Raw genomic sequence first — 23,527 nt, forward strand, 5'->3', positions numbered from 1 at the left:
CAAACCTCTGGATCAACGTCCCACGTGGTGGATTGGTGGGGGCAAAAATAAAGAGGCAACATGAAAACCACATAAAGACAAATGAATAGAACTATTAAATTGATTGAAAAATGAAAGCTGATTAATTAATTAAAATAGATTTTTTTTATCAAGCATTAATACACCAGTAAGGCTGAGCAATCATTGTATTGTTTATGCACATTTAGGTGCTCTACCCCTCGTGGGTAGACTTGTACATTCACTTCAAATTACAGTACAGCCCTTAATCGATATTGTCTGGAGACCATCTTTTATTGATGAACTTCATCAGGTTTCTGTCTTTCTTGCAGCTACAGCGCCACCTGGTGGAGATCAGTGACAGTTCAGGATGAGAAGAATTGGCACAAAGGAGAGCATCAACTACAAAAACATATTGAAGACTGTCAGGTGGAGGTGATGCAGTCATATCCTGTTATTTCTTTCTAAACTAATAAACCACATCAGCCTCCATCTGATCCAATGAACTGTCTGCAGTAACACTGAGGCAGCTGCTAGTTTAAATCCACTTAAATCCATTTGGCTAATTGTATTTATAGGCTAAGCTTTGTGAAAAAGTAGTTTTTGTTTTTTTGCTTTAGGGAGAGTCGACAACATTTTTTTGTGACAGCTGGGGGTCTTTAGTGTGACCGCAGCTCCCACCTTCACTTACGGGTTCAAAACTGAAGAATATATATTTCTATATTTTTCTATATATTTGTTAAACATATTTGCATCATGTTTTGTTTACCTTAAATTTGGTATTTGCTAATTCCACTTGTTTAGTTGGATTTGGCGAATTTCTGTAGAATCCCTTGCAGGCGCTGTCTAACAAACAGAGGAGAGTAACTAAGTACATTTACTTAAGTACTCGTAAGTACAGTTTTGATGCACTGGTACTTTACTACTGGTACTTTCTTTTTATGCTACTCCACAACATTATCTGACAGCTTTACTTACTAGCTGCTTTGAATGTAATAAATATAATGCGGTGCTGTTACAGAAATAAAATGAGCTCCTTCTCCACCCAATATAATATTAAAATATGAATACCTCAGTAATAATATTCCTATATATATATATCACAATCTGAAAATAAAACTGCACTGTAAATAAAAACTTCCCTTCCTCTTATATCTTTCAGAAAAAAAAAAGTCTAGAATAATAACAATTTTGACAAATTGCATTACAGTTATAACAGAAAATAGAAAGATCATCTCCAGTGTAAGCTTTCAGCTTCAGTGCTTGTTTTATTTATTATAAATAAAAAACAACAGAAGCTATTAGATTTGTAAAAATCCTACTGATGTTTCACAGTGTTGATAACAGCCACTTTGAGGGAGTAAATACAAATAAACGCTCACATCCAGAACAACAACACAACGACAGAATCCGACTGTTCAAGGTTTCTGTGGCACTTTCCTACTTGGCTTTTTATGAGAGAGACGCGGTATTTCAGGAACACCTCACACAATACTGTACTTTATATTACACATTTACACAGCACTGTCGACGTGGCAAACTGACCTAATAAATCTGGTACATTCAAAACGTAGAAAAAGGTGTCGTGAAGTGAAGTGATCGAGTACCAAATAGAATAAATACAAAGTCAAAGAATAAAAGTGGTTAAATTCTAAGGACTCCTCAGTGTCGGGCAGCTTCAGCCACAACGAGATGCATAAAAGTGCAAATAAGAAAGAAGTGCTCGTTTTTTCTTCCACTTGGGTCAACAGATAATTATTATAGACGTGGATATTCTCTGTCATTATGAAGAAGACAGCGACAACCCACATTGTGATGACATGACTGATAACACATAAAAGCTTCAACACTTTATACTGTGGAGGTCTTGAATCAAGTTTAAGGCATTATTATATTATTATATGGCAACATTCATTCATCCTGCGTAAAAAAAGTCTTCTCACTGAGGAAAAAAAAATAATGATGGTAGAAAAAGCATGAATCTACCAGGCAGTTGAAGACTTTTTGCGTCAAGATGAATAAAATAATCTGACATAGCAAAGAAAGTGCAAAAATGATCATTAAATAGAAACTGTCTTCTTGATTTCACTCCACTGTGGGTTTTTTTTATGCAAATCTGCATTTTAATCATTAGCATACCCTCACCAGCATTATATATCGCTGACATTTACAGCATTTTAAACAAATTTAGGAGACCTCTTTTAACCTTTGCAGATGTTAGGATTTCTGCAATATGACGCACGTCTCTTTTTTTTCAATTGCATATCCTGAAATCAGCCTTGACCAAAACTTCTTTCAACCCAAGGGAAGCTGAATTTAAGCTCAATGGAGAGTTTTATGCACTTCTCTTTTTAAAACTTAACACATAAGAATTGATTTGAATTAAGAAAAACAAATGGGGATGCAAAGTGCAAGACTACAAGTAACAAAACACGACTTTCTCAGAGGCACTCCTGTTGAAGGGTTGCAAGTAAAGGTGCTTCACCAATGACGCAGAATTTGGTGGAAAATTATTAGATGCTACTTTCTGTGATGTGATGAAGGACGCAGTGTCAGTGATGGATACGATAAGTCTCTAACATGGGAAACATTAACACATATAGCTTCATGATGAATTAACGTATGCATGTCAATTGGGAAAGAAATCACTGGGACTCAAAACCCCCAAAACCCAAAACAGAAGAAACAGAAATATTCCATTGATAGTGACAAAACTGCTAAAAAAACATAAAACCATAGAAAAAGTAGCAAGTGGAAGACTAAAATTCAAACATTTTAAAAGATCTTAAGATTCAAATTTTGACTAAACAAAACTTTAGGTATAAAAATGGCAGAAGAGCTACAAACTATTCAAAGGGACTGCAGTTATATTCTGAATGATAAACGTCATCTGGAATGTTTTCTTCACCCCGTAAAGTGACAGGTTAAGGTCAGCGTTTTGGGATATGTTGTTGTACGGCTACATTTACGGCATTTGTCTCTAACTTCTCCTTCGACTTCAGTCCGACTGGCCGTTCTGGCAGCCTTTCAGATACAGCTCGTCCTGGGACAGATGTCCATCAAAGCCGTCCATGTAGAGGCTGCTGGTGCTGCTGCCGCTGCTGCCCAGGAACGTACCGACCGCCCGGCCCTGACGAGCGTGACCGACGGCATCGCTGAACACCTTGTTGATCTGCTCCTCTGACGGCATCCACCAGTCTGGGTTTGAGGCACAGTGCATCCGGATGAACTCTGGCGAGGAGAGTTTCAATCAAAAAGAGATTAGAAAATGTCAAAACAAACCGTAACTGACTGTGATTGACAGTACGACAGAAAGGAGGTTTCCAGGGTGAGTTTTGTTTTGTATTTGTAATGTAATGAAAAACTTCACTGTCCTACAATTATTGACCTTTTCTGTACACAAACCATGATAATGGGACTTAAATTAAATCATAAGTATATTCGATATCCAATCACATTAAAAAGGTATTGATGCTGAAACTTTGTGTATGTGGTGAAAACACATCTGATCTGCCCTTTAAGTAGTTATAATCTGTTATTTTATGATACAAATGTAGGAAATGACAAAGTGAAACTATAGAACTATAGATATTTATCACCTGAATCTGAGTTTCAGCTCATTGTTTAGCTCACTGGCCCTCAACTTTACTGTTTGGTTCACTCTCTCCGCTTTCATAGTGTTGTTTTAAGCCGCAGCAGGAAGCTATTTTCAGAGAAAAAGCTTTAACAACTGACAGTATGCTGCCTAACAGCAGACTGACACGGTTAGCTGGTGAACATAGTACAGCATTCAGAAACTAAAGAGCCAGACACATCAGGTGGACACAAACACAACTCTGAATAAATGATTATGTGTCTCCAGAACTGCTGGATGTGTAAGTAAGCAACTGTTTGCCAACAAATTTAACATATCAACTTAAAAGGTGATGATATGTCAATGTCGTGAGCACAACTTGTTTCTGCTGACCCCAAGGGGCTGAAAAGAAAACAGTTATTGCAGGTTTAAAATAAGAAATCCTGAGACAGTTTAAGTAGAAATGGGTTGAATCGGACTGGAAATCAGGTTATAAAATTGTGACCATGAATGTATCAGATCTGAGACCGAATAAAATGATAAGTTGATCCATATGTGAACCAAAAAAATTCTGATTTGGTCCACGTTTGCTTTTCATGTGAACCCTCAGTTTCATATTGTTATGAGCCCATAAATAATGATTTCACTTGATACCTAGTGGTGCTTTTCAAGTCTGAAACATGGGCTGTAAAATATTTAGTTCTCTCATCAACATGGCACTACATCATTCAAACAACACTAACATTTTATAAATATTTGATATGACATTTGCCAGAGCTTCTGGCTGTAGGACAACCGTAGGAGCTCTACTAGTGTTTCAATTCCCAGCGTTTCAATAACAATGCATCACTTAAATTGAGCAGAAACAATTGTAATGCAAACACTCGTCTAAGTTGACAGACTGGTTCCAGTGCCGTGTACCTCTGAGGCAGCTGACTTTGACGGGGTTGAGCGGCCGTCTCTCCAGGCCTGGATCTCCTGAGTGGACCGAACGCTTCCTTTTGCCCAAACCGCAGGAGAACTTGAGCTCGTCTGTGGTGAAGACGAAGCGAATCAGGTAGCGCAGCAGCCGCCTGCCGTCTTTCTTGGAGGAGTTGACGGCTTCGTCCCACTGCTTATTGGAGATGAAGAGAGGATAGTTCTCCAGCAGTTGTTTGCTGCCCTGCAGGGAAGAGGAGGATGGATTTAATAGTCAGAAGGAGTGCAGCCTCACATGGTAATTTACTTTTATTCCAAATTTGACAACACTAGCTAAAGTTTTGTCCTCTTTGATATGGACCTTTAACCTTCTTTAAGAGTGTACACCATCATCTAGTGTCAATTTAACTTATTTGACAACACGTCTTGTTTTCGCAGACAAATAAATAAACAAATATACACTGAATTTTTTATTCTTCATGTTCATAAAAACATTGTATTCATTAAAAAACACAGACCTCAAAGACTGTTTGCCGTTCTTCTTCCTGCGGAGACAGAGTTTTCTTTAAATACAATTTTTTCACACAACTTAATGGCACAATTAACACAATGACAAAGTTACTTTTCTGGGATGGAAGTGATCTCATATTTTCACAGCTTAACATATGCTACTGATCACACATTCTTAAAATAGTTGGGAATAATGTAGAGCAGAGTGAATCCTCACCTCGGTGAGCTGCTCCTCCGGCATCGGCTGGACCAGCTGGTTGTTAAACTCAAGAACAGTCTTGAAGTAGTCGAGGACATTTTGACAGGGAACTGTATGAAACACGTGAACAGAATTAAAAAAAAAACATTGTCGAAATTACGACCCATCTGGTGATTAATCTAAAAACATTAATCCAGCAATGTGCAGATAAAGTTATCTGTTTTAGTGCAAATTAGGTTAAGGTGCCACTGGGGAGCTCAGAATGCTTTGGGGAGAGCAGAAAAGTGAATAAAAATAGATATAAGCTATTAAAACTCTGTGATGCATTTAAAGAGAGAACATGAGGCTTTCTGAAACTGATGACACACAAAAACTTAAGTCATTGAGGTCTTATGATAATAAAATACATGGATGTGTGTGCTTGATATTGATTGATGCAGCAGAATAAATAAAAGATGCAGAAATAAGTTGAACATTTTCTGAGAATATTTTCATATAAAACTATTTTAACTGATGTACACAGACAGGTGACATATTAAGAAAGATGCTTCAATAAATTAGTAGAAATGAAACTATTAGTTGAGTAATCGACACAAAATCTATTTCGCTGTTTTGTTATTCAAATGCATTCATAATTCTATCACAAATTCTAGCCCAGTTAGTCGTTGTGCTCTGGGGTTGGTAATGCTGATCCACCACTTTGGTTTAGACTGAAATATCTAAAAGACAAATAAACTATGAAGCATTATCACAGATAAAACCCGAGCTGCTTTAAGTCAGAGTCATAAGTGTATGAACATAAAATATCTTCATAAAAATAAAAGTCAAATTTTAAATATGACCTTAAGAGTTTTTTTCTGTGGTGCCAGCAGCTGCAACTGAAACTGTGCATCAGGTTATGAGGACGCAACATGCATCCTCGTTATCTAATTAATTATTCATCATGTTGGCTCCATGAATACTCCAAAATAGAAACTACACCCTGCTGCATTTTTCAATATTCATAGGTCACCAAGTCTCCTCAGCATTTTCCATCTTGAGTCAAGTCGAGTCTCCAGCCCTGGATTAAACTATCCAGCAGAACTCTTACTTTTAACAGTGTGGTATTTTACTTAAATAAAAGATCTGAGTACTTCCTCTACCGCTGCCAATACCAACATTTTTATAAAACGAAAAAGTAACAATAAGGTACAACAGAGAACCCATGAGTTTGAGGCCCCAAAATCACAAAATCTGCCCTGACACTAATATATTTTTGAAGAAAAGAGTTCATCCCTCCATTATCTCTCTGGACACGTAAAGAAATTCTGGAAGAATAAAACCTTTTATTTTAATTTGTCACCAAAACCCTCAAACCCTGTAAAGTCACGGTTTTCATTACTTCACCTGGGACGTTCTCCAGCTTGTTGCGTAGCTCCTCGTTCTCCTGCTGCAGAGACAGCACCTCCTGCTCCAGCTCCAGGCAGCGTGGACAGCAGTTCTCCTCCTCCTCATCCTCCTCGGGCAGCGTGGACGACGGGTGGCCGTACGACTCTGACGGAGTCGGCGAGCCCCAGCCGCCCAGGTTGTGTCTCGGAGGAGAAACCCCTGAGCCGGGCTCTGCTGACACACACTGCTCATCGTCCAGACCGGCAGACAGATGTTGCTGCTGCTGCTGCTGCTGCTGAGGCCCTGAGAGCAGATAGTTCTGTAGGGAGTCCGTGAAGATGCGGAGAACGGCGGAGGTCTGCTGTTGGTTCAAATGGCTTTGTTTGGCCTCCTCTTCTGGGTCCGTGGTGGAAGAGCTCTCTTCGGGTTTGGACGTCCCCAGCGAGGAGCAGTGAAGCCCCTGTACCTCCCCTGGCCCGCCCTCCAGCTTGATGTTGGACGTGAAGGTGGAGGATGAAGAGGAGGAGGAGGGGGGCTCCAGGAGGCGGCCGTTGTTGAGGAGGCTGAGGACTCGGCTGCACTGCTGGGCGAAGGCGTCCAGGATCAGACGGTTTTCTGCGGCAGAGAGGAAGAATCAAGAGTCATCACTCTACAATCACTGATCTGTTGTGTTCAGAGACGGATAACTCTGAGGGTCAAGGTTCATTTTTGACCTTGGAAACAGCAGTTGACAAAATAATCTCCCCACTGTCCATTTAGCAGCTGTTCTGGAGCCTTTATTGCCATAGAACAAACTTTTGAGGCAGAAGTCAACATCTACAGTTCCATGACAATCAAGCAAACTCAATCTGCTGATGAAGACCATGTTATGAATTTCAAAAGCTTCCGAACAGCTACTAAATGGACCTTTTCTTTGCTGGCTAACATTCGGCCTCTGTGACAGTTACATCATGATACATGAGCAGCAATTCATTGTAGTACTGTGGTTCAAATCTACATTCATATTATGAACAGTTTTCAAATATTTGCTTTTATTGTGAAATGCTGGATAATTTGACCTCTTTAGGCCTTAAAAAGAGCAAAACTTTTGCACACCAGTAGGACAACAGGTACGTAGAAGAATACCTAATGTAGACAATATAGAACAAAAAAGCTCCCGCACACTGTCCTATATAGTCTCATATAGGTATATTCAGTCACAGCGTATCGGTACGTAGACCTTCATCAGGTTACTTTTAGGTTAGCTCTTTAGGCCTTGAAAACTTTTGAATCTTTTATATTGCAATGAATGTGGATCTACTGACAAGACATCTGAAATGTGAGAAACTGCCCCAGCCAGATATGTCTTAATCGCAGGCCGTTAAAAGCCAAACTACTTGGGAACCACTAGATTTATTTTAATGGATGCTTTCTATTTTTTAAGCTCAAATTGTGGGTTTTTTTTTGTGTGTGTAAAATCTAGTCTGGAAAGTATCCAGTAAACTAAGCTGTCAAAAAATTTGGTAGGGGTGTAAGAACGTTTACCTCTGAAATGTAGTGGAAGCAGACAGAAGTACCTCAAAAGTGAAGTACTTTAGTGTAGTACTGCTGAAACATAACAGGAAAGCAGCAGATACACTTATGGAAACATTGTGAGTGATTCTCTGTTTTGTATTTCTCTGGATCTGGTTCTTTTCCGCCTCCCTTTTCTCTCTTTTTGTGGCAAATCTCTCCACATACAGAAGGCCCCTCTACTCATAGAAATGTCAGCTTGATTATGCTGATTTATTCAGATGTCAATAAACTCTAAAGTCACAGTTTCTGCTGTGACCAAACCCAGCCGAGCAAAGAAAATCAGCACGGAGCTATTGTCCAGAAAACAAGCCTCGGCGTACAGTTTCCCTGGTAGTCTGGGCACGTCTCAATGAGATGATCTCACACATACCTCCATGTAATGATTATGAGTCCAGTGTCCTCTCACACTCACACACACACACACACACACAAATATACACACAGACAAAATGAGTTCTGGGCTGCCACTGCTGCGTTGCCACTCGCTCAGACATATCTATCAGCCTGGCGCAGATGTGTCGCATTTATTAATATGCGTGCCGTCTCTGTTTACTCGTCGAGATGTATCTGATATCATTCGCCTTCACCCTGCATCCCCCCCACTCTCCCCCACCCCCCACCCTACTCTCTTCTCTAACCAGTTCTGTGGCACTGTGAGCTGAGAGCCTCATAAAATTTCATTAAAAAACACCACGCTCGGCAGAGGCAAATTTATGAGCCCCATTTATTTTAATCACAACTCTTTGGGAACGGCTTTTCAATGCAATTTCTGTTATTGTGTGTCGAACTGATTGCTGAGTCCAGGGGTCTCCGACGCCTCTCTTCTTGAGAAGGGCCTCAAGTTTTTCTTATTTTTCTTTTCAGCCATGAGAGGGACGTTAAGTTCCTCCCATCGTGCAGATAGAGAGCACTTTGACGTGTCATTATCAGTAAGAATGCAAGACTAGTTTAGCTGGGATTGGATGGTGCATCTCGTGTTATATGAGCAGGGATAATATGCTTTTGTGTGGTTGTTTCATAAGTGAAATCAGGACCATGTGTATGCCAGAGGGGATGAAAACAATGGGTCATCAAGACTGAAATCTGGGCTTTACACTTACATAGAGTCTGTTATTCTGCTCACTTATAGGTTGAAGTGGGTTAAAGATGCCTAATTTAAGATCAAACCTGTGATACTTCACGCACACATTTGCCAATTCTCACGTAGGTGAGTTAATACAGTGCAACCTGAGCTCGGACTGAACACTGGATTTTCTGTAAAGCAACAATAACAACCAGCTAACTGAGCCTCTGCTTCCAGCGGTTATAAAGAGATTAATATCTGATTGGGAGGACGAGATGTAATGTTTAATTTCGTAACTGGCAGGATTAGGTTCATTGCTTTCATCTAAATGTTGGCTCCCATGGACCCGCCCTCCACACGGGAACACATTTCTTCCTGAGCCTGAACATCCCACTAATGAACCGCAGCTGAGGAGGAAAATTAGCACGGAACAATGTGTTTCAACCGGAGATTGAGAGGGCCCTTCTTGCACACACACACACACACATACAAGTAAACACACACACGCACACACACACACACACACACACACACACACACACACACACACACACACACACACACACACACACACACACAGAGAGACAATTACCCAATGTCATTTTTAGCACATGCACACTGGAGATTCAATCATGACTGCTCTCATTACAGCAGCAAATCAATCACTGCTGACAGGGAGAAAAAAAGGAAGAAATGGGAACAAAAACATGACGTACATGTGAACAAAGGAGATGCTTGCTTTGAATATTAATACATTAATAATGGCATATTGTTTTGTGTTCCATTCAAGTTTATTGACTCTATAGAGGCTGTATGCTCAGATCTCTGGGCAGCAAAAACTCTAAATATACACCAGATATCAGGAAATCTGAGGATGTGAAGCTCAGAAAAAAGTCTCAACATCCCAAATCCAAATGAATAAAAGTATCTTCAGTGATGGAGCACACCTCCACACATGACCAGGAGTAACTCTCAACACTCTGAACAAGTTTTGAAACCCACCTGAGCTGATGCCGTAGGTGCAGTCTGGGGACAACCTGGGCTCCGCTCCGCCGCTGCTGGCGCGCCGCTGCTGGGTACCAGGAGATGCTGCGGTGGATGTCGGGACCCTGCTGCTGGGCCTGGCCTCACATGGGAAACGATGCTGCTGCTGACTGCTGCTGATGGCGACGCTGGTGTGGTGGAGCTGCTGCAGACGATGGTGCTGCTGGTGGTGGTGGTGGTGATGATGATGATGGGGCTGGAAACGATGAGGCTGCTCGGGATGGAAAGTGAAGTGATGCCCGTCTCCAAACAGAGGCACCTCGACCACGGCGGACCTGTCCAAGCGCGACTTGCCCGCCGAGCGCTTGCTCTGGAAGGTCTTCAGGCTGCTGTACGGACCCCGTGGTTGTCTGCACATCTTCGGGGCACAGGGCCCTTCGTCTGCGGGCTGCATCTCTCCCTCCATCCCGGACGGGCTCCGGGTCGGTGTCGTGGCTCGCCGGTGTGCCAGTGCTTTTGGGGATCCGATCCGTCACTGTCTGGCTCGGTTCCCCCTCCTCGTACACACCGTGAAGGGTGGGCTCACTTACTGACAAGCAGAAGCTCCAATCCCCAGTCGGGAGCGCCGACACTGAGCCTCCCCCGGAGGGAAATGCAGGCGGGACTTGTGCGCCGGTGCTGCCTCCTTTGTAGCCGCCATCCACGCAGAGAACAACGGGGCGCTGTGGCATTTGTACAATCTGGAAATGGAAATGGAAAAAAAAAAAGAAAAAAGAAAAACGCAGAACGAAATTGTACAAATGAAAAAGGCACAGAGGCCATTTTGCTGCTGAGCTCAGAGAATAAACAGGATGAGATGATGAAAGGCCATCCACAGCCAGACATCTGGACAGGAGCAGCCCACCAGAAAACACTCCACCTGGTTGTTAAAATATTCAAAACTGTTGCTTTAATTGTAGCAAAACAACTGAATAAAATAAACTGCTAAAATGATAATAATAATAATAATAATAATAATTACTTAGAAGTATATGAACTGAAAAGTTTTACTTTTGCCACCTTTTATATTCTCAGTTATTGTGTTTTAAGGTTTTCATGTTTTTCCAGCATTAATCAAACTAAGTGTCCAGTTTGATTGATGATTTTATAACCTTTTGGTCCAGTTTTTTTTTTATTCTAGGGGTCCTTATTTAAGTTTTTTTTTAGTATAGTTAGTAAAGTGAAAAGTCCAGCTGTCTCTCATTCAAATCTGAATTGACCTCATGTTTGATAATCATTTTACCTCAGCAGCTGTCTGGATGCCCGCAGGCCTAAAAGTTTGCAGCAACACATGGGGGCGCCACATCAATGGACTACAAAAGATGTACTTAATGGAGGAATGGAAAGACCTGCTGCTAATTAACATGTTCTGAATTACAACAGGCCAGACATCTCGGTAGTTTTAGCCTCTTCGTAATATATAAACACATAGTGCTTAGTCAATACTGTAACTATACCTGTCTGTATTGTTCATTATGAAACATATATAGGCCTATATAAAGGAGTGGGCTGAATAAAGTATTGATAGGCTGATTCCATACACTTTAGATGGTGATTATCGTGAATTATTAAATCAGATAGTCATATTTTCAGACAATAATGGAGCTCTGAATGCAGTGTCAACAACACCATTCTGCAGAAGTTTTAACTTCCTTAAGTGTTTACCTCTCCTTGAATTAGCCATGAATCTGTTAACATGCATTTTAATGAGCCTGTATTAGTTGTTTTTTTGCTGAACAGAGGCTTGAATAGCCACAAAATGTTTAGTTTGGTCTAATTTCTTTATTTTGACTATAATCTCTTCAATCAAAAAGAGTGAGTTAACTAAAAGGGCTCATTTTCACCTGTAGTGCCTGGACAAGTATAATAAACACAACCCATAAATACAAGTTTAAACATTATAAATGCTCAAAAATAAAAATGTAAAACTTTATGTAACAACAGTACAAGAGCAACGGTGTCCAAAAACTGCCCTAAAGTCAGTTTCAGAAGAACATCTCTGGTATCTAAACCTTTGCAAAGGTTTTTAACATATGGTCTGACTTTAAACGTTCCCCTCTGTTGTTATTTATGTTTTTACATTAAATACATTTGCTTTGTTGATGATTAATACAAACTCCAAGTAGATCTTAATCCAGAACAGCTGCTGCCCTGTGGTTCTCCTCTCATGCATTAAGCTCGTAAAGGTGATTTATACATGTTATTTGGGCACCTTCATGGTTATCACCACTGAGACCACTACCACCACGTGTACGCGCACGTCTGGTTAATGGGAAGGGGGGTTACGTGCGCGCATGCACAGCCAGAGTCACAAAAGCAGCAAGTCTCCAGTGAGGAGGAGGACACAGAGAGGAGGACACAGAGAGGAGGAGGAGGACACAGAGAGGAGGAGGACACAGAGAGGAGGACACAGTGAGGAGGACACAGAGAGGAGGACACAGTGAGGAGGAGGACACAGAGAGGAGGACACACAACTTCTGCTTCTGGACGTCTGGATGAGGAGAGAGTCACTGAGGATGTCTGGAGAAGTTTATTAAAGATACAAAAAAAGTTCAATAGAGGATTTTCTTTTTCTCACTTTGCAATTTGGGAACTTTTGGCACCGAGCGGCTCGGATGGTGGAAGGATGCCGGTGACATAAGCTCACATCTCCAGCTTTTCTCTCTCTCTCGGTGGATTCATCTCAATGCAGAGCCTCTAACCCCGGGGACCGACACACCCGGTGGCCGGGAGCCCGAAGCCCGAAGCCCGCAGGACGCAGGGACCCGTGAACCCCAGCGGCGTGCCGGGATGGTGCGCCTGCTGAACTGCCTGTTCCTGGGATACCTGACCTGGAATCTGCGGATCTCGGACGCGCAGGGGGAGTACTGCCACGGCTGGCTGGACGTCAATGGGAATTACCACGATGGCTTCCAGTGTCCGGAGGACTTTGACACCGCGGACGCCACCGTGTGCTGCGGCTCGTGCTCGCTGCGCTACTGCTGCGCGGCCGCGGACGCACGGCTGGACCAGGGCGTGTGCACCAACGACCGGGAGGTGGACAACACCGAGTTTGCAGCACGTAAGTTTAGTGGGATTGAAACTTTACTGACTTAAATATGCTTCTCTCATAATATGCTTCTCTCGTGCATTTACAGAAGGTTTAGCCTTCAGGGGAAACTTCACAAAGTAGTCCAAAGCTGAAATAAGTTGGTACAAACACGAATAGATTCATGATTTGAGTGTTTTATCAATTTAACCAATGTGTTAAATTAAGTAAACAATTGCAATAAGATGCATGCAGATGTTTAGTCTAACTTTTATTGCTTCTGATTGATGGGGTTAGTTTCTACTGGAAGGTCAGAGGTCATCTGAACAGCATCAATAAACACAGAGTAAAGCAGGTTTCAGTGCCTTGCCCAAGGACACTTTAGTTTGCAACCACCAGACCAGACAGACTGCTGTCATAAGAAATGATGAGAAATGTAAAAACTATGCTAAATGTTTGGTTCGGCTACTCAAACAATACACAGAAAAAAGTGTCTGTTCTGTGGGACAATAAAGGATAATATTTGTTATTCAACACAACATGTTAAAGTGTGTTGGATTGTAAAGGTTCAGGAAAAAAACCTTTTCTTAGAAGTATATGGACTGTTTTACAAGACTGAGAAGTTTTACTTTTGCCACCTTTTATATTCTCAGTTATTGTGTTTTAAGGTTTTCATGTTTTTCCAGCATTAATCAAACTAAGTGTCCAGTTTCCAACACCTTTTTTTAATTCTCAGCTCCTGTGGCTTCATTTGACCTGAACTCACTACAGATTGTTATCAGTTTAAAGAAGAACTTGAGGAGTTTGTGATGACGCAGCCTGTCAGTCACTCAACTAATGTTCTTTAAAACTAACTCTTTACAAATCTTTGAGCAGAAATAAGCACAAAACTCACAAAACAAACGATAATCTGGATCAGAATGCAGGAATGTTTTCAAAACCTTCTCACACAAGCCGGCTTATTGTGTTGCCAAACATAAAATTCCCTTTGACTTTGGATTTACCGACCAAAGTTATCACAACTGATTGAGACAGCAACTAATTTAAAGTTAACTTAAAGTTCATTAAACCTCCAACAGGCTCAGAGTGTTACATCAACCCTCTGTGAATTGTTAAATCTTTAATAAAAGGTCACTTTAACCCCTCAACGTTTTATTTTTCTTCCGAGTTTTCTTTAAATTTCCCGAACTGATAAGCTATGGAGGCTTAACTGAACGGACTGTGTGCTCACAATTTCCTAATTTTTTTTCCTATCAAAATAAATAAACATTCGCTGATTTCCTCCCAAATTGCAAACGGGTTTCACAGAGTGTAACCTGAGCTGTTTGTGTTTTCCAGCAGGAATGTGTCCCTTAGGTTTTGTTATTAATAATGTAAAAGACTTTAAAGAAATAACTTTAATGTTAAGATTCACAATTTTAGTCGCCATAAACATCAGTGAAGGCTGTAGCTTTTAGTCACCGACAAGGTAAAACTTAACTTTAACAACTTTATTTAGGATTTATAAGCAGTTTATGTAGTTGTAATCAGATAAAAGTGGTACTCAATGTATTTGTGAAAAACTATAATTCTTCCTGTGAGCATCCATAAGTGGAGGCTGTTATATATGTAATAAATGAAAATATAGTAAGACACAGTTGTAATCTTATAAAACATGTCATAAAACATTAACTAAATGTTTATATAGTGCTTGTCAATGTTAAATAGTGGAGTTAAAGTAAAAATGTAAGAAAAAATATACAATATCTTTGATTTATTCAGTTTCTCTGAACACTTTTCATCCTTTAAATGAGTTATTTTTGGTCTCCAGGGCAGTGAAAAAAGATAATCAGAACACTAACTATGTTTATTGTTTTCTTACATGTAGATACGTATTAATAACCTGCAGCTTTCTGTCACATGAAGGTGCTTCCTCATTATTGATCCTAACCCTCCGGTGTCTCCCCCCCCTCAGAGCCCATCTACGTGCCCTTCCTCATGGTGGGCAGCATCTTCGTGGCCTTCGTCGTGGTCGGCTCCCTGGTGGCCGTCTACTGCTGCACCTGCCTGCGGCCCAAGCAGCCGACCCAGCAGCCCATTCGCTTCTCCCTGCGTAGCTGCCAGGGCGAAACCATCCCCATGATCCTCACCTCCGCCCCCCCGAGCCTCCGGGCCCCGTCGCGACAGTCCAGCACGGCCACCACCAGCTCCAGCTCGGCCGGAGGAGGCAGCTCCATGCGGAGGTATTCTCTCGGAGGTCCGGGGCAGCAGCAGCAGCACGGCTGCCTGGTGTCCGCCACCGTCTCCTCGTCGGCCTCCACCCCCACTCATACCCCTCAGACTCTGCCTCCACCTCCACCTCCCCCTTACACATCCCCACCTGCACCCATGTCAGGAGGCATGCAGCACCATCTGCCCCCCAACCACACCCAGCTGCAGCTCCACCAGCCCTCCATGGCCTCTCAGGGCTTCCTCCTGCCACAGCAGTACTTCTTCCCCCTGCAGCCAGACGCCTTCTCAGCGGCCAAGGGCTTCGCCGACTTCGGACAGAGCTGACACGGATCAGAGAGGGATTACAAGATATCTAGATGGTTGGATGTGAACTGGCGAGGACAAACACACTGAATCGCAGCTGGTGGTGTTTGGGTGGAAGGCCCAGGCCGTCTGAACGGACACAGAGAGCGCCACAGGAAGACGAGGGATAAAGTACGACAAAGCTGCACGGCCTGAGGCGTTTCCCTCTTCTGCATCACAGCACACATCAGAGCTCAGCAGACCTGTTAGAGGCAACAACAGTGTCAAAACTTCTGCACTTTTATCTTATATTGTAAACAGTCCTCACTGGCCTTACATTTTATTTTTTTTACAGGTTGTTCTTCAAGGTGACAGCTCAAAATACAGACTAAACTCTTAATCACAAACCTTCCTCTGATAACTGAAATACTGCACAGACAAACAGCACCAACACTGTCACTCTGAGCTCTGTTACATTATTAGAAATAGATGTTGGAAACCAGGGAAATATTGTTTTTTTTTGACAATCGCAATGACCTCTAAGTGAAGGGTGGACCTGACACACAGAGGACAGTATATTTTGGAGGAAATGTGGACTTTTATAAGATGTTGTACAGGCATTGTACCCAGAGCAGGGTTGTCATATTGATTCCCTAATTCACAGTGAATAAAATGTTGTCTCTCAGTACCCTGTTGTGCACTAATGTCTGTTAAATTACATTTTGTTTGTGCTCTGAAAGAAGCCTCATCATCACTCAGACTAAAAAGGAAACCGGAGCGGTCGGGTCTGCACAGCGGCTCACTACCTGTCGCTCACTCTTGCGCCAGACTTCACAGCAGGAATGCAGCGCTGAGATCAGTCATTGTCAGTGTTCAATGAGCATGGCATGGTCACAGTGTTAAAAACAACTCGCCCCAGAAATAGAGGTTTAGGTTGCACCAACAGGTGAAGCAAAAACCTCGACAAAGACTTTCCTGTTCTCCGGTTATCTGACTGTGAAATAGACTTGGCGATAAAACGGTGCAGTCTGACAGCGTTAAAGTCTGCGCTGTTATCAGCCAACTGTTAGATCCCAAAATACAACTTACTTGGCAGATTTTACTTTTGATTTATTCAAGGCTTGTTTATACTCACAGCTGTCGGCTCAGGCTTCAGTTCTCACATTCCACACTCTGCTAATAAAAAGAAAAAATACAAGTTGTGAACAAGTTTTGCTGACACTTTCCTAAATCTTTCGGATAGGTAGAATCTTTCATGTCTTGTTCCAGTTTATTTTATAAGTTAGGGTCCTGATTATTACTGCTCACACTGAAGGCTTTTACTTTATTCTGTCTCACAGATTTCATTTAAATCAAACCTTTTTCTGGGTCCTAAACTTCTGAAAACAAATCTCTCATAACAAAATCAATCATACATTTGAGTGACTGTGATAATAAGATCAATAACAGTTGTGAAATCAAACCATGTTTTTCGATGACAGAATTTCTCAGCATTTTTTCAGCAATAGCCAGTTGGCATATTTATTTTCCTTATTCCCTCTCTTTATAGTGGTTTTTGTTATAAGTGGCGGAGTCTGCCATTCCAGCAATGTATTCAAACTCGCCAGCAGATGAAACCATTTTCATTCTTGTTTTTTAACCAGGTTATAGCTTAGCGTTTCACCACGATTTATTTGTGCTAACAATATTTCACCTGGCTGCTACGCGTTTATGGAGGTTGACGCCCAGAAACTTCCCAAACACAGACACTGTCACACACCTAATACATAGGTGATGATTGAGAGATTATTTTTAAATCATTTATAAACATTATTTTAGGAAATCCGACTCATTGTGCCTATTAATATTGACTTATCTGATGATTTATTTCATGATTTATTGTTTGGTCTATAAAAGGTTTGCCTGCCAGGCAGATTTGTTCTTCCCTCCTTTTACTGATTATGTTCTCAATGTACCGCATGTTGTCACACACCATCACACGACGGCACATTGATAACAAACCTCCAGATACACCGAAGAAAAAGCAGTCGCTCACATCGTTCCTCCATGATTGTAAAGTTTATTTCAGTAGTCCTTCATGGCAGTAAAAGACAACACTTATAAGTTTGCAGTCCCAACATGCAGAACAATCATCGAACAAAATGACGGAAAAGAAACAAATATCCAAGTAAAGTTAAAGGTGCGTTTTTTTCTCTTTTGTAAAGTGATCAACACTTGAGGGAGAATCAAAAGTAGTACAGTTAAACATTTCAGAGAACACTTTGTGTTATCCATTCATGCAGCCCACGACTTTCACAGACAACAACGTGTGTTTTATGTTTTCTGGAAAAAGAAAGCAATAGTCTACATACACATTCAGCGGTTTGGAAACTTTTGACAAGATGACGCCCAATCAAGTTTTTTTTTTACACTAAAAGACCGGCAGAGAAAAAGAGTCATTAACCCTCAGTAAAGAGCTTTCCTGTAAAGCAGAGGTACACGGCATGAAGAATACAAGTTACAAACATTTACACTCAAGTTAAATCATATGCTGAAACCAGATAATACCAGATATCCACTACTGGAACGGTACATCGAGTGCATTGGGCAACATCTCCTGTCGAAGCGAGCTGAGCATCAGAAACTCTCACAGTCGAGGTCGAGAGTTTGATATCACACACACACACACACACACACACACACACACACACACACACACACACACACACACACACACACACACACACACACACACACACAGTCATCCTGCACACTAACACACACACACACACACACTCCCATACGGGCCATGCATCAGCACACAGCAGTACAACATATCTATACCTGGAGTCGTGCAGACGGACAACTGGAGCAAGCCACACATAAACATTCATACTCGCGCACACACACACGACAAAAGAAACAAACTGGGAGACGCCAGAAACTCCCAATCTCACATAGAGGACACAGACATGCAATGCATACATGACGTTATCCACAGTAGAGGTGACACACACACATACACACACATACAGCACATGCACATGCAGGCAATAAACTGACAGACACACACTCACACACACCGTCAGAGATCTGATCTCCCATAGGGAGAAGAAAGCAATCACACAGACATTAAGTAGTCAATTATAAATAAATCAAGCTGTAACAATATTAATATTAATAATAACAAGACGTTTAAGAAAGCTCAGTTTCCTCATTCGATCTATTCTATCCTGCCAGTTTGTCAGAGGAAGAAAAAAAAAACTAAAAGTTACAGACAGTTCATTACAAAGCCAGTCAATGCAAAAGTCATACATCTCCAATATAAAAATACAAATCCACAAAATAACTATAGAGACAAAGTAGTTTTGATATTGTCGTGGAGTTTTCCTGGCTAATATTTCTCTCCCCCTTAAGCTAATGGCACTTATGTTAGAAGGATAAAATCTCCATTTCGAGGGAAACCCCGTCACCACTGTGAGCTCAAACCAGACCATCAGAGAGCCTCCAGCTCACCTCCGCAGGAACAAATCTTAGTTTGAACACGTGCCACAAGGCACTCTGTAGTTTTCACATTGTACGAGTGCAATACTGTGGTGGGGAGACAGTGATTTTGTATTCAGTTGATGTGTGTGTGGAGCACTGGTCTAAGCTAGCTGGCTAAAAACTATACTTGGCTGTCTTCTTCTTCTGTGAGGGAAAAGTTCTAGGTAGGCACCGTTGTGATTGTTGAGACAGGAGTGATGTGTGGAATGCAATTATTTGTCGCAAGCAATGCTTCTGCTGTAAAAAACGGTAGAAACAGGACTACGCTCGAGTTGCAGGAGGCAACTTCTTAAAGAATTATAAAGGACAAATAAATAAATAAAACCAGGCACAAAATCTACATACTTTTAAAAAAAAAATGCAACTGAAAAGAAACAAATGTGTTTTAAAAGAAACGAGGATGAAGGCATGAGCAAATGTAAGGCTTTACACAATAGATGCTTCATTAAGTGCAAAAAGAAAACACAAATATTACAATGTCTGCTCTGAAGTGGTCCGTTTAGTGCTGGAATACACTCAGGAGTGTGATTACATTTGGTTTAAAGTTTTCCGAATTCACTAGTACTTGGAGAAGATTGTATATACGACTGCTCTTTGGCAATCTTTCACAAGACCAAATCCTCTAGAACTAATCATCGTCCAGTGTTTTAACTTCTATAAGAACAGTGTTTAGGAGTATGATTTTGATATAATGAAATGATTTTCAACTGAGCGAGAACAGTGAAGAACTTCAGACCACAGACTGCTAAGAAAGCACAGTGCTCATCATGTCTGCTGGACACACAACTACAGCTGATAGTGAACACAATTTCTACTGTTCCTTGTTTGTTTTTTTCCCCCCCTTTCTCAAAGACACACTCCTCTGTCCGTTTTCTATTCATGTCCAAATATCCCCCTCAGTGCTGGAGGCACACGTTCGCACCTCCTCTTTCCCCCCCGCCAGTAGAAACGGCTGTCGTGGCTCCGGATTGGCCGACCAGAAGGCCGGCGGCTCACCACTCGTTGGTCCTCTGTTTGGTGGTGTCGTACGCTCTGATGACATCGGACTGAGACACCACTCCGTTCTCGTCTTGAGAGAAGGCGTAGCCATCTGAAAAGGGTCGAAGCAGTTAAAACTATGAACATCAGTGGTTCATGTAATAAAAAGAACTCATAACACATAAAAAAAACACACTTAAAACAACTTAATAAACAGAATGAACAATTAAAAAACATAAACTTAAAACAATAGTTCAGCATTTCGGGAAATATGATTATTAGCTTTTTTTGCCTAGAAGACCAATACTACTCTCACGCCAGAAGTCTGTTAGCGTAGCATAGCACAGAGACTGGAAACAGAAGAAAACAGCTAGCCTGGCTCCGTCCAAAGGTAACAAAGTCTTGATTGTGTGAAACAACAATGTGGGTCTTATGCAGGCTTATATATGTGAGGCTATGTCTTTGCTTGGGGCAAGAGACAGAACCAGGCTAACAGTTTTCAGTCTTTATGCTAAGCTAAGCTAAGTAGCTGTAGCTAACGCCCGCTTGTGCTAAGAAGGTTTAAGTGTTGTATTCGAGTAAGAAAGAGAATCTCCCAGCATCATTAAAGAATGCATCTCTTTAAGACTTATCGCTGTTCTGAAGATATTTCCATGATACTCAAAGTCTCTTGACCATCTGGATGAAATAAAATCTGCCTCATGATAGAAAAGATTTTTAACCCCGCTTCCAAAGTTGCAACAGTTTCCTATCAGAGTCTGAGTCACAGCTAGTGAAACAAGTTAAAAATGTCTTTTAACAATAAGCGCAAAATGTATTTCCACAGAAATGGACACTTATGTTATGTAACGCTAACTTTAATACATAAGTGGCACAAACTGTAGTTTCATACTTAGTGCAAAGACATGAGAATGGTAACGATCTTCTAATTATCAGCTAAAAATCAAATAACAATATTCCCAAAATGTCAAACTATTATTCAAAATAAATAATCTGATGTTAATAATACACAAAAGGTAATCACAGCACCCCCAAAGGGTTTCTCTAAAGTACAACAGCAGCTCTGGGATCTACAGCCTAAACTTTCCTACAGGGTTCCTTTCTGACCTTTGACCCCTGACTCACCTTCAGGTGTCAAATGACTCGGTCACTACCTGGAGGCCAGCGGGGAAGTTCAAAGGACCCCGCTGAGATGAGTGCATTGTGGGGGAATAACAGCGCAACATTTCATCATTTCATTGTTATCTGGCTCTACTGAACTCAAGTCAGGACACACGAGGCACACGGGGGGGAGGACAGGAAGCCAACAACCAAAACCAAAAGAGGGAGAGAGGCGACTATCAGGGAGCTAGAGGAGTTTTAAACGGGGTGAGGTTTGAAGAAGGAAATTAAAAAAAGGTATCACACAACAACGGTCTCATCCCCACCTATGAGACAAACAAAAAAATAAACTGATGAGACACAGGACAGAAACCAAACAGAGAAGAATAAACTCAACACCAAACCCATGCTCAGAGAACCACTGGAGATGTAACGCCTGAGATTTGCTGCTACTTTGACACCTTACTATACACTTAGTAGTAGAAACGTCTTTCTTACTGTATACATCAATATTTAAAACGAGACATTGAAGTAGTAGCTGCCTGTGTCAATAATTAACTTTCAGCTGAATAATTACCATAAAATAGTACTTAAATTTAAAATAAAACTAAGCCTATCTGAATTTTCCTAAAGTCATTTATATTTAATCGTGCATCATAGATGATTTGTTAATTATTTCTTAGGAGGTGTAATTTTGTTTTGGACAGAAATTCTTGCTTGAATTGCACAGCACTGAGTTTATCACTGTACAAGCCCAGTGCATTCTGGGTGTTGTAGCTTTTCTACCTTTTGAGCAAAAAGGAATACCACAACCCTTTTTCTCTGTTTTCTCTGGACATGTAGCACCAATCTCAAAAAGATTTTTACAAACAGCCTAGTTCTATATAAAAAAGAAACAGCTTTCCAGTCGGGAAATACATTAAGTTACTTTAGTGTTTGATTTTATCTTATCCCCCAAAAAACATACAAGAAAATTAAACAGAGGGGGTTTTGTAAAAAATAATAATACACAAAGGAAAATTAACAAAATTGTGATTTAAATGAGACAAAATGGAATGTTGAATACTTTTCAGATGATTAAAAAACTAGTGGGATTTGATTTCCAGTTCTTTCAAATGTATTCATGTATCTAACTCCCATGCAACTAACTCATTTAATGGCTCATATGAGCAGTTTGTGGAGGTTAAGACACAGTGAACTGTGGCGCTCTCTGCAGACACAGTTACTGACGTGTGTTTCCTGCGTCTGGTTAAAGCAGAGTATTTATGAAGCGAGGTGGGATGAGCCTTACTGCCTCCCGCAGACGAAGGGTGAGACAAAGGTTTGAGAGATACAGAAGGCGTCAGACGAAGAGTAATGATGCTCGATCTGTTCCCCTGACGAGAGAACATATTTGGAGGCAGATAAATCTAACCTGGATAAACTGAAAGTGTTCTTTGGGGTAAGAGTTAACGTCCTCACGCCTCCATCTTAAGGCACGTTGAGCAGGGAAATAAATAAGAGAGATAAAAAGAGAGAAAGAAAGAACACAAAGAAATATAGTGTAACTCACGGAGCAGGTTCTGCTGCATGGACTCAGACCGGTACAAACTGACTGTGCTCTTCTTGAAGACGTTCTTCAGGAGCTGGGCCCTCTCCGTCAAACTAAACACAAAACACACACACACACACACACACACACACACACACACACACACACACACACACACACACACACACACACACACAGAGAGAGAGAGAGAAAGGCAGGGCGTTAGCAGCATGCTGAGCACCACAGGCAGATTTAATGAGCCATACATCAAGCTTGTGTCCTCCACAGTGGATGAACCTGCCAACTGCTCTACCTGCTGGTACAAACCACCATGTAAAGGAGACAAAGATCTGCAGACGCAGGACGAAGAACAAAGTGTGTTTGTGTGCGTGAAATATTTCAAACCATCATGTGTGTAAATGTATCTATACGGGTCCCTCCTACGTGCATATATCCTAAATATCCATGTATCTGTGTGTTTGTATCTCTAGATGTTTGTTTCTGTAAGGCTGTGTGTGTATATGTGCGTGTGTGTGCCTGTGTGTATATGTGTGCGTGTGTGTGTGTGTGTGTGTGTGTGTGTGTGTGTGTGTGTGTGTGTGTGTGTCTGCAGCCTGCTGGGTCTGGGACAGTGGCCAGACTCGAGGATCTTTTTCAGCCAGCAG

The 23,527-nt window shown here is 41.4% G+C and overlaps 3 protein-coding genes across 4 annotated transcripts in view; 1 reads left to right on the plus strand and 2 right to left on the minus strand.

Moving 5' to 3' along the window:
* Window positions 1–2,995: 2,995 nt before the first annotated feature.
* On the minus strand, window positions 2,996–10,662 carry LOC129090515 (BEN domain-containing protein 4). Its single transcript, XM_054598162.1, has 6 exons — window positions 10,186–10,662; window positions 6,585–7,181; window positions 5,217–5,308; window positions 5,008–5,034; window positions 4,493–4,733; window positions 2,996–3,228 (listed from the first exon to the last, which is right to left on the minus strand). Exons 1-6 carry the CDS (start codon window positions 10,631–10,633, stop codon window positions 2,996–2,998), a joined length of 1,638 nt encoding a protein of 545 aa, XP_054454137.1. The 5' UTR covers window positions 10,634–10,662.
* A 1,972-nt stretch (window positions 10,663–12,634) lies between these two features.
* Window positions 12,635–16,661, plus strand: shisa3 (shisa family member 3). Its single transcript, XM_054597997.1, has 2 exons — window positions 12,635–13,267; window positions 15,189–16,661. Exons 1-2 carry the CDS (start codon window positions 12,997–12,999, stop codon window positions 15,767–15,769), a joined length of 852 nt encoding a protein of 283 aa, XP_054453972.1. The 5' UTR covers window positions 12,635–12,996; the 3' UTR covers window positions 15,770–16,661.
* Window positions 16,662–17,773: 1,112 nt separating this feature from the next.
* The window catches only part of atp8a1 (ATPase phospholipid transporting 8A1), a 103,304-nt gene continuing 97,550 nt past the window's right edge, over window positions 17,774–23,527 (minus strand). For both annotated transcript variants that reach the window (XM_054597204.1, XM_054597203.1), the window contains 2 exons: window positions 22,884–22,975; window positions 17,774–20,342 (listed from right to left, as the gene is read on the minus strand). In XM_054597204.1, the coding sequence (XP_054453179.1) occupies window positions 20,245–20,342; window positions 22,884–22,975 (190 nt within the window). In that variant the 3' untranslated portion in view covers window positions 17,774–20,244. The remainder of the gene's footprint in view (window positions 20,343–22,883; window positions 22,976–23,527) is intronic.

This window comes from Anoplopoma fimbria, chromosome 4, assembly GCF_027596085.1.
Source record: "Anoplopoma fimbria isolate UVic2021 breed Golden Eagle Sablefish chromosome 4, Afim_UVic_2022, whole genome shotgun sequence".
Lineage (NCBI taxonomy): Eukaryota > Metazoa > Chordata > Actinopteri > Perciformes > Anoplopomatidae > Anoplopoma > Anoplopoma fimbria.